Below are 17901 nucleotides of genomic sequence, written 5' to 3'. Positions count from 1 at the left end.
GCTAGAAGAGTCAGGGCCACGTGCCAAAGAAAAGAACGGGTAGCCAATCAACATGGAGCAACCTTGTCAACTTCTAGCCTAAGAGTAAACCTTGGTGCTGGCAAAGGACAGCTCTTTGAGGCCTTTGGTGCCAGATTCACCCTGGGAGATGTGCTGGGACTTCATGGGCTCCACACTACATGTGTGGAGAAATCATAGGGCAACTTTTAGAGTCAGGGGTCCAGAGGAATGAGAAATTCTAGAGTGACAACAAAATCCTGAAGAGTCAACATGACAAAAGACCAAAGCCCTAGCTATGACCCAGATGTGGAAGGGTAAAGAGCAGAAAACCAGAACTCTGGACAGTGGGTGCTAGGCTTCCAGGCCCTCATGAGGGCTGCCCCTGGCCCCTTGCAGATGCTGCTGGCTGCCCAGTTCCCATGCAGCCCAGGCCCCATCCCAGCTCCTACCTGGTAGGTACCTGTCGTGGCTGTGGCTGTACTCCGTGGCAGTGAGTGGTAAGTGAGTCTGTGTAAAGGGCTGGTTGCCAAACAGATTGTCACTGCGAAGGTTGTGGCAGAGCTTCTCCAGGAACCGGAGGACATAGGTGATGCTGTTGACTGCTGGGAGGTTGAGGGTGTGTTGTTCCCGGTCAAACACGGCTGTGGAGTTAGGTAAAGGAAACAAGTCAGTTGTGCAGTGCGGTGTGGAGCTGGCCAGAGAAGCCCAGCTCACTGCTTGTCTTGGGACTGGCTAGTTACACAGAGGCCGTGCCCGGGCTGCTTGTCTGTCTGTCTTCTTCCTGCTGCCCTCCCTTGCTCAAGGGCTTTGATTTTTGCTTCTACCTCCCAAGGGTGTGCAACCACAGGAGTGGCCAGACCGAGTCTGTTGTACCCTCAGGGCTCCGGGATGATTTCACTCAACCTGTGAAACAACTATGAACATAACGCTATCGGCTTCATCACCTGGCTGGGCTTCCTTCAGGAAAAGTGTTCACCTAGGGTGCTGTTTCACAAGTAAACTGCCCAAGAACAGGAATACTGCTGTTGGTAGCAAGGGCTTAGGTTAACAATTTCCAACCCATACAAGGATACTAGATTTGGGCAACATTTGGAAATGTCTCATGTTTGTTTTATTTTATGTCCTATCTAGTTCTATCAAAATGTTGGCATAATTTTTAAAAAGCAAAAAGGCTCATGTAATTGTCTTTGAGGGAAGTGAGAAAATGGAGATCTGGGGAGATAAATCACTCTTAGAAAAGTTTTGAAGAGGCAGAACTCTAGGCAGGTAGAGGCAAGGGCAACTCCAGACACTAAGGAAGGCTCAGACCCTGCAGACTGCTGCAAGGGAGAGGCCAGAGAGCGGTCTGGCCTCAGAAGGACTGACTTACTGTATCAGCAGTTCCCATTCTCCATGCAGCCAGTTACTGCCTACTGGGCTCCCTAACGTTTCTGTTTGCCTCCACAGACTGTTTAGATTTTCCTTTCCACCAGTGCAGACCTGAGCCTGTCATCTTCTGTTTTCCCTTTTCCTGGACAGTGTATGGCAGAAACTCTGACCCAGAGTAAAAGGTCAACAGGTATTTGCTAAAAGAATTGTTTGGCTACTTGTGTTCCCTGTCAGCTGGTTTCTTGAAGCTAATCACGACAGCTTGCTAAGGAGGAAAGGGAGAAGGCTGTAAAGACTGGAAGGCTGCAGGACAAGCCTCTGTAGGCTTGGTGGGTAAAAATAAGATTCTGGACTTAAGGAAAGTGAAACAGAAACAAGGCGCAGCAGGAAAGTATTTTCAGTTACAGCAAAAAGTACCACACCGTTAAACGCTCATTGTCCTCTGTCCTGGGCTCAGCTCCCTTGTATGGGTCCTAGAAACCAAGAAGCTAAGGAGGCAGGGGAATAGGAGGAGGTCAGAAGTTTCCTGAAGCCATTTGGGGAAATTCTCTTGTGGCAACAACATAGCCCCTATGTATCCTTCCTCTGGAACGGTTTTAAGCCACACACTCATATATTCTGTGGGGACAGGAGAGGACTGTTCAAAGGCTGTGTTAGGCAGTTTGTTTGGCTATTCTTGGCAGAGATGTATGGCACATACCATATATGGCACATGGTTCAGAAGAGCCTGGAGCTGGAAGTGAGAACTCTTGAGGAATGGGATACTTTTGCATTCTCCAGAATTGGTAACTATGAACTCGGGATTAGGATGTCTCATTAGAATGAAGGCCTGCCCCTCTGGCTACGAAGTCAAACCAGCTTGAAAGTGTTTACCTGAGATGACCTCACCGCCATGGCCCTGTTTGAGGAAGCTGAAGACAGTTTTCTGGTGATAAGCACAGTCAATGCAAGCCTGGACAGCCTGCTGCAACACCACAGAGGCACGGGCTGGCCCGAAATGGTCAGGAAGTCGTTGGATCTTCTTCTTATCCAAGTGGGGGCCTGTGCTGCCGCTCTTGTTCAAGTAGATACAAACTATAGGAAACAAAGAAGCCAAGAACCTTACAGTGTGTCTGGCAGGGAGAAGTCAGAGTGCAGCTCTCTTCCATCTGCTAAACTCTGGACCTGGTTCCACTGCAGTCCCCACAACTACACCACAAAACACAGTGGGTGACAGAGGGAGGCTTGGAAAATCCCATGCCTAGTTGCCACCAGCCCAAGGTCTCTGGGGACACAGCCTATTAGGAGAAAAACCCAGAACGGAAATCAAGGCACAGAACTTGTGTTGTTTTCTGGGCCCTGAAAAGAAAATGTAAACTCTGTTCTTTCCTAGATCTCTCTAAGGTAAGTCAGATGACAAGTGAAGAAACAGGCAATAGCATTGTGGGAACCAGACAGCAGACTGGAGAAGTAGCCCCCGACATAGCAGACCCCAAGAAGCTCTGTGTCCTGAAGCAGGAAGGAGACTGACTTGTAGACACCTAATTGGCAGAATAAAAGTGCCTAGGAGGTGCCTATAAGGGTCAATGTAGGAAAAGGAGGATCAGTTTAGATCTCTTAAGAACAGGGAGCAGGGGACTGTGGAGATGTTCAGTGGATCCAGTGCTGGCTGTACAAGCTTGAGGACTGGCGTTGGGCTCACAAGAACCCATGTAAACACTAGGTAAGCATGGTGGACCACCTATACTCCAAACGCTTGCAAGGCAGAGTAGAGACAGGAGACTGCTGGAGCTAGCTAGCTACATCGACTATCCCATGTTGGTGAGCTTTGAGTTCAACTGAGAGACCCTGCTTCAGTGAACGAGGTAGAAAGAGATCCAAGACTATTGGCCTCTATACACACACACACACACACACACACACACACACACACACACACACTACACAAATATACATGAAAAAAAAAAAAAAGGCCGGGTGGTGGTGCACGCCTTTAATCCCAGCACTCGGGAGGCAGAGCCAGGCGGATCTCTGTGAGTTCGAGGCCAGCCTGGTCTACAAAGCCAGTTCCAGGAAAGGCGCAAAGCTACACAGAGAAACCCTGTCTCGAAAAACCAAAAAAAAAAAAGAAAGAAAGAAAAAAAAACCCCAAAAAACAGGACATGGTGGTAAACACCTGTAATCCCAGCACTTAGGATTCTGAGGCGCAATTCTGAGTTCAAATTTAAGAAAAACAAACAGCAATAACAAAAAGCAAAAAGTAAAAAAAGAAGCTGGGCGGTGGTGGCGCACACCTTTGACCCCAGCACTGGGGCTGAGGCAGGTGGATCTCTGTGAGTTTGAGGGCAGCCTGGTCTACAGAGTGAGTTCCAGGACAGTCATGGATATACAAAAGGAACCCTGTCTCAAAACAAAACAATGCCCCCCCCCCCAATGAAAGAAAAAGAAAAAAAAAGGGAGGATTTTCATGTTTGGCGTGTTGCCCTAGTACTAAAATCGCTAAAAATGGAGGAACTCAGAGACAAGACACTTAATACAAATGTTCATAGCAGTTTATTTATAATAATCTCAAACTGAAATTAGCGCAAGTGTCCATCAGCAGGAGAATGACCACACAAACTAGGGTATGTTCATTTAATGGAATACCACTTGGCAGAAAGAAAACCTTGACCTATGGATAGGCACAAAAACATAAGTGTCTTTCCAAAAAAATTTTTTTTGAGTGAAAGAAACCAGATACAAGAGTACATACAGACAGCAAGGCTAAATTATATTAAATTCAAGATCTACAAAATCTAACTCATGATAAAAAGATTTCAATCACAGTGGAGACAGAGACTGACAGCAAGGAGCCTGATGGAACTTCTGGGGTGACAAAAGTGTCCTGTGTTTTGATCACAGGGACGTAGTAGTTACACAGGTGCTGACATTCATTAAGATTCAGCAAATTGGCTGGGTGGTGGTGGCACATGCTTTTAATCCCAGCACTTGGGAGGCAGAGGCAGGTAGATCTGAATTCGAGGCCAGCTTGGTCTACATAGTAAGTTCCAGGACAGCCAAGGCTACACAAAGAAACCCTGTCTCAAAAAATGAAAAAAATAAATAAAATTCAGTAAATTGTATATGAGTGTACAATATATTTGCAACTAAGATTTGTACATCTCATGGATGTAAGTCTTATATGATGCTTCTAATGGTGATTTTTAAAATGAATTTTACATGAGTCATACGGTGAAACACCAAAGGGCAACCCGCAACCTTTGGAAGCCTGCCAGTTTTAGAACATGGTTCTGAGAGTCTTCAACATGCCTATCATTGTTCTCTGTCACACTTGACCAACAGACAGCAGTAGGTATGATACTGTGTCAGTTTCTGGACCTAGGATTAAGAAACCAGCAGCTTCTACTTCTTGTTTCTTGGTGTATTTACTCTTGGATTGCAACTATTTATTATGTGTAAGAAAACAAATCATCTTGTGGAGAGGTTCATGTGGAGAAACAGGCAGAACCAATATGCCAGTCATGTGGGAAAGTGGATCCCCAAACCTAGTCAGTTCCACTCCCCATCTGGCACTATGCAATACATGAGCTGTCTTCACAGTCTGCCCTCAGTGTTTCAAATTATCAAGTTTTGTAGTTGTTTGTCATATAACAAAAGCTTATCAGAATAGATTCTGATACAAGATGCTTCAGTAACAAATGCCAAACACGCCGGGCGGTGGTGGCGCACGCCTTTAATCCCAGTACTCGGGAGGCAGAGCCAGGCGGATCTCTGTGAGTTCGAGGCCAGCCTGGGCTACCAAGTGAGTTCCAGGAGAGGCGCAAAGCTACACAGAGAAACCCTGTCTCGAAAAACCAAAAAAAAACAAAAACAAAAACAAAAAAACCACAAATGCCAAACACACGACATTGGCTTTGGAACAGGGGTGGGGGTGGGGTGCAGAAAGCAGCACAAACAAAGTCCCAGGTGGGACTCAAGTCCTGGGGTAGTGATTATTTTTTTCTTTAGTGCTGGGGATCAAATCCAGAGCCTCATCCAGCAAGTGCTCTACCACTGAGCTACACTCCCAGCCCCTTTAAGAGTTTTAATGGAAGCCTCAAGTTGCCCAGAAGGCTCTCCGTCAAGAGTTTAGGAAAGTGAAGACAATATAATTGAGGATGAAGGATGGGGCACATGTGCTAGGAAGGGACTGGAAGTTTGATAGGATTGTTGCCCATAATAGCATAAAACAGGAAGTGTACTTGATGAGCTCAATGAAATAGCTAAGATTTTTAAAGCCATCGAAGTGCTATCTGCCTTCTTGCTGCTTATGATAAAACGTTAAGATGAGAGATAAAATCCTTTATTGAGAACTAAAAAAGAAGGTTGGGGTTGGTGGCACATATCTTAAATCCTCGTATTCATAACAGAGGCAGGTGGATCTCTGAGTCTGGGGCCAGTCTGGGTCTACGTCGTGAGTACCAGGCCAGCCAGGGCTACATAGTGAAACCCTGTCTTCTCAAAAAACTAAAAAAGAATCGGAAGAATGTTTAAGAATATGCTTTATGAATTTCTTTCAGACCTAAGATTTCCATAGGAATTTGCTAAGGGAAACCCTTGCAGACTTTTTTCTTTATACAAGATTAATTTTTTTCCTCTTTAAAAATATTAACCCCCCTTCCACAAATCTCTGCCATGTTCCCCTCCTTCCCTTCCCTCTCAAATTCATGGCCTCCTTTCCTTTATTAAGATTCTCCAGGGCACTTTTAGCTGCAGCTGCAGAGGAAGCAAACCCTGATGCTACTCAGAGAAACGCCTCAAACTGTTCAGATGGTCATTTTGTTAGAATGATTGCCGACATGAACTCAGAAGGTTCAGAGACAGTACAAAATGGAAAACATGTTCCTCTGCCCCCACGTCTTCTTTTTTTTTTATTCTACTCTCATATATTACATTCCAATCACAGTTTCCCCTTCCTCCTCTCCTCCCAGCCCCACCTCCCCTCTGCTCCAGATTTACTCCTCCACTGTTTCCCTTCAGAAAAGGACAGGCCTCCCAGGAATATCAACCAAACATGGCATATCAAGTTGCAATAAGACTAGGTGTCTAACTACAGTCCCAGAGGACCTGACACACTCTTCTGGCCTCTATAGGTACCATATACGCATGTAATACACAGATACATACTTGCAAGCAAAATAGACATATACATACTATACACACACACACACACACACACATATATATATATATATACACCCCACCTTCACTTCTTAATCTCTTTGTACTCCCAACCTTTCTTAGGCAAGGAGAATAGAGAAGACTAGGTAGGTGTCTCATGGCAAAGGACAAATAGAACTACAAAATGTCTAGGAAGCAGCACTGGACCTAACTAAGGAATCGGCTCATGTGCTCATATGAATTCCAGAATGTCTGCAATTAGTGACTGCTTCACACTATAAAGTCATCCTAACCATGGCCCACAGCCACATGTTTGCTATGTGACTCTTTAGTTCATGGGTCTTCTGATGGAGAGGAACAACATCCAAGTCCTGTAGCTAAGAAATGTCATATAAGAGGACTCGTGCACCTGCACCTCATTCAGAGGATGAGATAGATGCTGGACCTGTTGCCTCATGTTGTAAGGAGATGAGACTTTTGATGAAGAGTCCTGTGAGGGAACAATTAACTTCTCAAGTAGGAAAAGTGTAAATAATTTATATTTAGAGGGTTGTCTGAAGTAGTTTTAAAATATAGCTCATGATTCTTTAACACGCCTCCACTGACAGGTGAGGTCTGATTAGGGATTCCTTATTCTTGAATTTAGGTTCTGTGACTAACTGATCAATAGAATATGGTTGAAATGATGCTAAGTTTGGGGCTTGGGCATTAGTGTCTTTCTAACCATAGTCTATTGAGTTGTCTGGGAAGAGGCATCTCAATTGAGAAAATGCCTCCATACGATGGCCTACAGGCAAGTCTATAGAGCATTTTCTTGATTGGTTATTGATGTGGTAGGGCCCAGCCCACTGTGGGTAGTGCTAACCCTGGGCAGGTGGTCCTGGATGGTATAAGAAAGTAGGCTGAGTAAGCCATGAGGAGCAAAGCCACTATGCATCATTCCTATATGGCTTGTGCTTCAGTCCTTCCTTGCCTCCAAATTGCTGCCCTGAGTTCCTTGGAGGGTGGACAGTGATGTGAAAGTGTAAACCAAATAAACCCTTTCCTTACCAAGTTTCTTTCTTTCTTTCTTTTTGTTTTTTTGTTGTTTTTTTTTTTTTTTGAGACAGGGTTTCTCTGTGTAGCTTTGGAGCCTGTCCTGGAACTTGCTCTGTAGACCAGGCTGGCCTCAAACTCACAGAGATCTGCCTGCCTCTGCCTCCCCAGTACTGGGATTAAAGGTGTGGGCCACCACCGCCCGGCTCTACCAAGTTTCTTTCTTTCTTTCTTTTTTTTTTTTTAAAGATTTATTTATTATGTACACAGCATGAATGACTGCAGGCCAGAAGAGGGCACCAGATCTTATTACAGATGGTGGTGAGCCACCATGTGGTTGCTGGGAATTGAACTCAGGACCTCTGGAAGAGCAGTCAGTGCTCTTAACCTCTGAGCCATCTCTCCAGCCCCCCAAGTTTCTTTTGATCATGCTTTTTTTATTGTTATTTTTGCGATAGGATTTCTATGTATAGCCCTGGCTGTCCTGGAACACACTTTATAGACCAGGCTGACCTCAAACTCAGAGATCTGCTTGTCTCTGCCTCCCGAGTGCTGGGATTAAAGGTGTCCACCATTACTACTGGGCTTGGTCATGTCATTTTATGACAGCAATAGAAAACTCTTAAGTTAGGATGATCCAAGAATCAGTTGACTCTCTAGACATAAAGAGTTGAAGCCCAACTTGGACAATAATGAAAGATTGTCTCAAAACAAAACAAAACACCATGGGGTTGGGGATTTAGCTCAGTGGTAGAGTGCTTGCCTAGCAAGCACAAGGCCCTGAGTTCGGTCCTCAGCTCTGGAAAAAAAAAATCAAAACAAAAATAAACAAAAAACCCCCCATCAATAAAACCAAAACAATAAATATTAAAAGAAGTCAGGTGGAAAAACCATCTTACTTATAGGATAATATCTCAGAAATCATGGAAACATAGAGAAAATATAATGAAATATCTAAATTATTGTGAGAGAAGCCCCCAACAACCTAGATTTCTGTACCCCATAAAATCTAAAGTCAATAATACAAGTTTACACCCAAAGAAACTCAAAAAAGAGAAAATTAAGCTCAGACTAAGCAGAAGAGAATAAAGATTAGAGGAGATCCACAACTCCTCTTCACCAGGGACCCCACAGCTGCCACACTTGGCCAGAGCCCAGAATGGGGAAATAGCAATGAAAGAACAAAACACACCTGTGGCGGTTTGAAAGAAAATGGCCCCCAAAGGAAGCGGCACTATCAGGAGGTGTGGCCTTGTTGGAAGAAGAGTGTCACTGTGGGGGTGGGCTTTGAGGTCTCATATATACTCAAGCCATAACCAGTGTTCAGTCCGCTTCCTGTTGTCTGCAAGATGTAAAACTCTCAGTTACCTCACCAGCACCATGTCTGCCTGCATGCAGCCATGTCCCACCATGATGATAATGGACTGACCTCTGAAACTGTGAGCTCCCAGTTAAATGTTTTCCTTATAAGAATTGCTGTGTCTCTTTACAGCAATAGAAACCCTAAGACAACACTCAGCCATCAAAGGTGAGACTAGATATTTATACCCAGAAACATCTGGAGCATCATAGTGCTAGATGCCTAGATCCCAGTGAAAACACACACATGAACAACAAAGACACTATTCCTCCAGCAGAAGCCATTAGCCCTACTGTAGTAGGCTCTGAGGACCTTAACGTGGACATAAATAAATGCCTTAATGAAGACCATGAAAACAGAAATAGTTGACTGAAATAATGAAAACAACTTAAGACACGAAAGTAGAATTTAGCAAAGAAATAGAATTGCTAAATAAAAGTCAAATTGAAGCCGGGCGGTGGTGGCGCATGCCTTTAATCCCAGCACTCGGGAGGCAGAGGCAGGCGGATCTCTGTAAGTTCGAGGCCAGCCTGGGCTACCAAGTGAGTTCCAGGAAAGGCGCAAAGCTACACAGAGAAACCCTGTCTTGAAAAACCAAAAAACAAAACAAAACAAAAAAAAGATCAAATTGAAATAAAATTAATAATGAAAAACTCAGGAAGTTAAGCCTCACCAACAGATCAAAAGACATGGAAGAGAGAATTTCATGTCTTGAAGACAAAGTAGAAGAAATGGATAGTTTGGCCAAAGAAAATGTTAAATATAAAAAAATCCAGGTACAAAACATCCAGGAAATCTGGGACACTATGAAAAGACCAAATCTATGAATAATATAGAGGAAGGAGAAGAACTAGGTCAAAGGCACAGAAAGTATTTTTAATAAAATCATAGAAGACAAATTCCCCAACCCAAAGCAAGAGATGTTTATCAAGGTACACAGGAGGCATACAGAACACCAAACAGATAGGACCAGAAAAGAAAATCCCCATGACACATGATAATCCAAATACTGAATGCACAGGACAAAGAAAGGACATTGAAAGCTGCAAGAGAAGACGACCAAGGCACATACAAAGGCAGGCCCATTAGAATAACACCTGAATCTTCAATGGAGATTAGGAAAGGCAGAAGGGCCTGGAGATATTTTCTACAAACTGAGAGACTACAGATGCTAACCCAGACCACTATACACTACCAATCATAATAGATGGAGAAAGAAAAATATATTTTCTGCTAAAAACAAATTTAAACAATTTCTGTCTACCAATCCAGCTCTACAGAAGGCACTAGAAGGAAAATTTCAGTCTGAAGGGAAAGTTAACTATACCAACAAGGACATGAGGATTAAATAATCCCAGAATAGTCAATCAAAAAAGACAATAAAAACATACCATGAGAACAAAATAATAGGAATTAATAAACACTGATCAATAAGTAGTATCTCCCAATATCAATAGTCTCATTTTCTCAATAAAAAGACTGGATTAGAAAACAGGATCCATCTTTCCACTGTATCCAAAAAACATACCTCACTATCAAGGACAGATAGCATTTTAGGGCAAAGGGATGGGAAACAATATTCCAAGCAAATGGAATCAATAAAGAAGCAGACTATAATCTGACCAAATAGACTTTAAAACCAAAACTAATTAGGAGAGATAGGGAAAGACACTACATATTCATTAAAGGCAAAAACCACACAAAGAGGATATTATAATTCTAAACATTTATGCATCAAACACAAGGGCACTTGTCTTAGGGTTTCTATTGCTGTGAAGAGACACCATGACCATGGCAACTCTTTTTTTTTTTTTTTTAAGATTTATTTATTTATCATATATACAGTGTTCTGCCTGCATGTATCCCTGCAGGCCAGAAGAGGGCATCAGATGTCATTACAGATGGTTGTGAGTCACCATGTGGTGGCTGGGAATTGAACTCAGGACCTCTGGAAGAGCAGCCAGTGCTCTTAACCTCTGAGCCATCTCTCCAGCCCACCCATGGCAACTCTTATAAAGGAAAACATTTAATTGGGGCTGGCTTAAAGTTTCAGAGGTTTATTAGTTCATTATCATCCTGGCAGGTAGCATACAGGCAGACATGGTGCTGGAGAAGGAGCTGAGAGTTATATATCTTGATCTGCAGGCAACAGGAAGAGACTGTCACACTGGGTGTGGCTTGAGCACATATGAGACCTCAAGACCTACCTCCACAGTGACACACTTCTTCCTAAAAGGCCACACCTATTAATAGTACCACTCAATATAGGTCAAGTATTCAAACACGTGAGTCTATGGGGGCCATACCTATTCACACTATCACAGCACTCATTGTCATAAAGAAGCACTATGACAGCTAAAGTCACATATTTGCCCTAAGGACTCTACACACTTGCTTATCCATGTTCATTGCTGCTCTACTCATAATATCCAGGAATTGGAAAGAGGCTAGATGTCCATCACCTGATGGATGGATAATAAAAATGTACATTTACACAATGGAATATTATTTAGCTGTTAAAAAGTGAAATTATAAAACAGGTAAATAGATTGAGCTAGAAACAATCATCTTGAGATATCCCAGACCCCAAAAAACAAATGTTGCATGTTTTCTCTTATATGTGGATGTTAACTTTTAACTTTAGAAACGTGTGTTTCTATTAGAATAACCAGAGAGGTTAGGCAGATAGTAAGGGAACAGAGGGAGAAGGTGATCTTCTAAGGAGAGAGAAATAGAATATAGTGTTATAAAGAGATGAAGGGAAACTAGAATAGGAGGATAAAATGGGGAGGGGATAAGAGGGCAGGGTGAAGGAGTGACTATGGGGAGAGTCAACTAATAATGAGTTTCCCTTTTGAAAAGCCATATGAAAACCTACAACTCTAGAAACATCCTAAAATATACACATATATGAAAGAAATTTAAATGGAGCCACTAAGGGGGAGATAATGCCCCAACTAGACATCTTAAGCCATCAAGTTAAAATCTCCAGTGCCAGGACAGGTTACATATTGTTGAGTTGTTGACTAAACGGGTCCCAGAGGCCCTACCCCAAACATTACAGGCTATTGGTTACCCTCCGCAACCTGGTGGTAAGACTATATTGTTGAAGACATCATTTATTTATGTCATTGAACTTGGAGAAATCAAGCTGATGGCCAACTAGAAGCTTTACCATTACCGACTAGCATTCATGTTGCTGGAAGATATTTTGCATGCTACCAGAGGAGAAAAGTAATCATCAATTATCATCCAACTACAAACCTGTGCTCTACAACAGCAACCTGCCTGCAAGATATACTGGTGCAATAGCAGCACAGACACTATGAGAGTAATCAGACATTTTTAATTGAATTGAAGGCCCACTCTATGAGATGGAACCCATACCTGACATTGATGAAGTGGCCAAGAACCTGGGACTAGATAAGTCATGGGCCTTAGTGTAAAAGCTACTACTATTATTCTGCTAAAGGAACACAGCAATAAAGCAATTTCTAATGACATACAGCTATGCCTATAGATCAGTGCATAGTCCAGCCCTCATCAGAGAAGCTCTTCTTGCAGTAGATGGGAATTAACACAGACATCCACAATTAGACAATGTACAAAGTGACAAACTTTTGAGCACTCATTTCTTAATGGCTCAAGGATCTAAGTGGAAAGGAGAAAGGCTGTAAGAGCCAGAGGTAGTAGATAGATGACTTCAAGGAAACTGTCTTCCAGACACAACAGAGCCGATACACACCTGAACTCAAGAGACTGGGACAGCATGCACAAAACTACACAAATTCATATCAGACAAAAATCCCACCAATGCAAAGGGGACAAAAAGAAGCTATTTATAATTGTTACCTGCTGGGAAAGGGAAAGTCAGTTTTCCCCAATGGAGTGATACTGAATATATCAACCACACTCTAAGGCAGACCCCATGTCAAGACCAACATAAAAAGGTCTCCATATTTTTTGTGTGCTTTTGTTTTGCTTTGGTATGTTTTGTCATATATTTGGTCTTATTTTTTGTTTTAATTTTCATTTTGCTTTGTTTTTTTTTGAGAGAGAGAGAGAGAGAGAGAGAGAGAGAGAGAGAGAGAGAGAGAGAGAGAACATGAAGTTGGGTGGGTAAGAAGGAGGGGAGGATCTGGGAGCAGTTGGGGAGAGGAAAGAATATGATCAAAATATATTGTGTAAAACATTGAAATAAAAAATTAAGAGTATATTATGAATAAAATTTTTTACCCATAAATTAATTAATCTAGATGAATGGAACAGTTTGTTGAAAGACAGTCTCCTGAGACCTAGTCAAGAAGAAAAATACAGGGCTGAGTATAATGATACATGATTGTAATCTTAGCTTCTGAAGCTACGGTAGGATTGCTTGAGCTCAAGAGTTCAGGGACAGTCTGGGCAAAACAAAGAGACATTCTCTCTTAAAAAAAATATGAAAATAAAGTTGGGTGGTGGTGACACACACCTTTAATCCCAGCACTTGAGAGGCAGAGGCAGGTAGAGTTCTGAGTTTGAGGCCAGTCTGGTCTACAGAGTGAGTTCCAGGGGCCAGGGCTACACAGAAAAACTCTGTCTCAATAGATAGAGATAGAGAGAGAGAGATAGAGAGATAGAGATAGAGATAGAGATAGAGATAGATAGATAGATAGATAGATAGAGAGAGAGAGAGAGAGAGAGAGAGAGAGAGAGAGAGAGAGAGAGAGATATTTATAGAATTGATATAGTTTGTCTCTTAAATGTTTGGTAGAACTTACCAGTAACACTATCTGGGCCTGGTACTTTGTATTCGGGAAGGTTACTAATTATTTATACAATTTGTTCTCTCTCTCTCTCTCTCTCTCTCTCTCTCTCTCTCTCTCTCTCTCTCTCTCTCTGTTTTTCGAGACAGGGTTTCTCTGTGTAGCCCTGGCTGTCCTGAAACTCAACTCTGTAGACCAAGTTGGCCTCAAACTCACAGAGATTGGCCTTCCTCTGCCTCCCAAGTGCTGGGATTAAAGGTATGTGCCACTACCACCTGACTCTATAAATCTCTTTTAGAAGACAAAAACAGAAGGAATATTTATCAAACTCATTCTATGAGGTCAGCATTATTTTAATACCCAAACCAAAGAAATAACAATTAAAAGAAAATTATAGACCAACATCTCTCATGAACATGGATGTCAAAATCTTCAACAAACATTAGAGAAATCTTACCCAATATTGTATGAAAGAATTGTATGACATGAAAAACAGAATTTGTCCCAAGTTGGAAGACTTATCCAACATGCAAAAAACCCCTGATAAATGTAAGCTTGGTATGGTGGCTCACATCTATAATGCCAGCATTCAGGAGACTGAGGCAGGAGGACTGTTTGAGGCCAGTGTAGGACACATGGTGAGTTGCAGGCCAGCCTAGGTGATTTAGAGCAAGGCCTTATCCTTCAAAAAATTAAAAAACCCAAAAAACCTCTTAATCATATTTACAGGCTAAATAAAAAACACATCAATATATTCAGAAACACAATACTCATTTGTAATAAAATCTCTTCAGAAAACAAAAAATAGGCAATTTCTTTAACTTGTTAAATACTTATAAAACACAAACTCCTACAGTTGACATATGAAACAGTGAGAAACCAAGAGGACTGCCATTAAGATGAGGAACAAAGTCGGAATATCTCCTCTCACGCTCCTCTTCAACATCACAACGGAAGTTCTAGATAATGCGTTATGACGTGAAAAGAAAAGTATACACATCAGCAAATAAAAAACCTTCCCTGGACTACAAATGATTTTCTACATAGAAATATGAAAAAAGAAAAAGAAAAAAAACCAAGCAAAAAAACAAAAACAACCTGGAACTAAAAAGTAATTGTAAAAGACTGCAGAATATAAGGTTAATATTTAAAAGTCACTTTGCTCTATATTAACAATGTTTTAATGAAAATACATTATCATTTACAATAGTTCCAAAGGAGTAATATTTAGGCATTAACATAATAAGATATGAGTCTTTATTAGTAATATTGTTATTCTGAAGAAAAAAAAAACGAAATCAAAGTACCAAATTAGTGGAGAGCATAATATAACTCACTGTTAAGAAATTAGTCTTAGCCAGGCGGTGGTGGCGCACGCCTTTAATCCCAGCACTCGGGAGGCAGAGCCAGGCGGATCTCTGTGAGTTCAAAGCCAGCCTGGTCTCCAAAGCGAGTTCCAGGAAAGGCGCAAAGCTACACAGAGAAACCCTGTCTCGAAAAACAAAAAACAAAACAAAACAAAAAAAGAAATTAGTCTTTCTCAAATTGATCTTGAGATTCTACATAATCCCAGTCATAACCCCAGAAAGTAGGGCTGGAGAGATGGCTTGGTGGTTCTCTTGCAGAAGACCAGGGGTTTGGTTCCTGGCACCCACATTGGATTATTTACAACTGCCTGTAACTCCAGTTCCAAGTATCTGACACCCTCTTCTGGCCTCCATATGCATCAGCACACATGTATACATACACACTTAAGCACATACACGTACACTTAAAAAAAAAAAAGTCCCAGAAAATTATTTTCTGAATAGCTACAAAAGGAACCTGAGTTTTGCACGGAGAGGTAAAAGACCCCGACTAACCAATATAGTATTAAAGGTGAAGAAAAAAGTTGGGGGCCTGAAACTTCAAGACCTCAAAACTTAGTACATAGCCCTGCAACCATGGCACTTTAATATTGGTAAGTAAATAGACAAACAGAACAGATATAGAGCCCAGAAATAAACTCACAGGAGGAGTCACCTTGTTTTTGACAAAGGAGTAAAGGCAGTCTCCTCAACAAATTGTGTTGGAACAACTGAATATTCACATGCCAACCCTTCCCTAACCAAAAGTCAAACAATAACAAAACATCTAGACAGACCTTGTACATGATACAGGAAGGTCCTGCATTTTGAAGTTATTTGGAGAGGAAACCATGGCTGAGTAGCCCTTCTGCTCTAACATTTTAGAGTCTATGCAGAGACAGACTTAACTCATTTAACAGCAAGGAGGTCATTCTCATTTCTTAGACATCCCTGAGGAAGACAGGGTAACTATAGAGTTTTCACATAAATATCTCAATGAACACATACAAATGAGTACTTTAAGGTCACCCCACCGGGAAGGTAAGTATATGCTTTAAAGGGATAGGTATTTTACAGGTAACATTATACATAGTTTACAAAATGGGGACAGATAGGACTTTTGTGTGTGCCAGCCTATAACACACACACACACACACACACACACACACACACACACACACACACACGGCTGATTAGCCATTCTCATCAGCTACCAAATTTTACTTTGAATCAATCATCCATTGTCTGGTCTCCAAAGTAAAATTTATTTTCACCATCAAGGTTTGCCTTCATTAAGATTGCTTTTTAAAATTCAGAAGCTTTTCATCCAAATTGAAATGGTGGTAGCCTCATGGAATATAGCTATAAGGCTTCTGAAAGGTGGAAGGGATCATTAAGAAGGGAATGACCCAAGATGAGCATTACTTTAAACTGGGCCAGCAAGCTCTGAGTGTTTCCCTGTTCCCTGAAACCAGCCCCAGTTTCCCAGGTTTGAGTTCACAGAACAATTAACCCAGTTTTGTGTGTGTGTGTGTGTGTGTGTGTGTGTGTGTGTGTGTGTGTGTGTTTTATTGCTCTGACAAAATGAAAGTTTCTCTGAGACTATTTCAAATGCCATAGAGAATTTTTTTAAGATTTATTTATTTATTATGTATACAGTGTTCTGTCTGCATGTATGCCAGATATCATTACAGATGGATGTGAACCACCATGTGGGTGCTGAGAATTGAACTCAGGACCTCTGGTAGAATGGCTAATGCTCTCTTAACCGCTGAGCCATCCCTTCAGCCCCCGAGAATTTTTTTTTTTAATTTTACACATGGACAGAGTTAGTTATTGGTAGAAGACAAGAGGAAATGTAGACACTATGCCTCAGGGTCAAACTGCAGCTAGTTCCATCCTCTGCTCTTACCTGTGGGGGCCTGCATGGCTGAACTGGGGATGGTGGCAGCATCTTGGGGAACAGTGCTGGTATCCGGTTCAGGGGTGCTGGTTGTTGGTGAGGTGGGTGGTGGGCTCAGCAAAGTCCGAGGTTTCCTCTGTTAAAATGGATGGGGAAAAGTTTGCTACCCGTGAAAGGTAACGTCCTTTTTTGTTCCTCTATTCCTAGCACTCAGTACACCCATGAAATGAACATATTTATGAATGGAACCACATTTTATTTTCTACTCAGTAACTGGCTCCAAAGCTGTACATATTCAAAGTACTTAGTAAACATTTTTCTGAATGTATGTACATGATTTTGGTCTTCTACAGAGAAAGAGCTTAATGTACTTTTATGCTAGATTCAGTATTATAAGAACTCCAAATCCTTTGTAAACTGGGCAGATAAAAGCAGAAAACATGCTATGGCTGAATGTTATTACTTTGTTTCTTTCTTTCAATGGAAATGAACCTTTTGACTCTACCAGCTGCTTTCCTTTGCCTCCTTTCTTCAGCTTATTACCTGCTACTCCTTCCCTTAATAATCTAACAGTTCCCGATTACACGATTTCTCTAAGACCTTGCAATTTTATCTGGCTCACATCTTTACAATTTTAAGTTTTCTCTTCAATGGGAAATGTTTTCTCTTGTTTACAGTATAAATTTATGTCCGTCTAGGAAGTTCTCTTACTTTTCCTCTTAACTCCATACTTTGTATTGTCCATGTACTATTATTACCTGCTTGCACAGTGATGCTCCTATTAACTTAGAGCCCTGTGAAGGTCTGAGTGTCATTCTTCACATGGCCCTTGACATATAAGTATTAATAAATGTTTATCATAAAGCATACAATACAGATTACCAATAATGGGGGTAATTAAGAAGATCTGAGAGAAACCTATTATTGTTATTATTTTTTTGCTGGAACTTAGGATGTTTCTAGAAACAGCTTCTAAAAGCCTTCTGGTATACAAGGAAACCACTA

At 41.6% G+C, this 17901-nt stretch overlaps 1 protein-coding gene across 1 annotated transcript in view; it reads right to left on the bottom strand.

The window, feature by feature from the left end:
* Nucleotides 1-17901, bottom strand: part of Scmh1 (Scm polycomb group protein homolog 1) — a 92370-nt gene that overhangs the window by 14285 nt on the left and 60184 nt on the right. The window contains exons 7-9 of the mRNA XM_059254883.1: nucleotides 16906-17032; nucleotides 2242-2442; nucleotides 450-641 (exon numbers count right to left, since the gene is read on the bottom strand). Coding sequence (XP_059110866.1) covers nucleotides 450-641; nucleotides 2242-2442; nucleotides 16906-17032 — 520 coding nt within the window. The remainder of the gene's footprint in view (nucleotides 1-449; nucleotides 642-2241; nucleotides 2443-16905; nucleotides 17033-17901) is intronic.

This window comes from Peromyscus eremicus, chromosome 2 (assembly GCF_949786415.1).
Source record: "Peromyscus eremicus chromosome 2, PerEre_H2_v1, whole genome shotgun sequence".
In the NCBI taxonomy this organism is placed as follows: domain Eukaryota; kingdom Metazoa; phylum Chordata; class Mammalia; order Rodentia; family Cricetidae; genus Peromyscus; species Peromyscus eremicus.
This window is presented reverse-complemented; position numbering and strand designations above follow the sequence as displayed.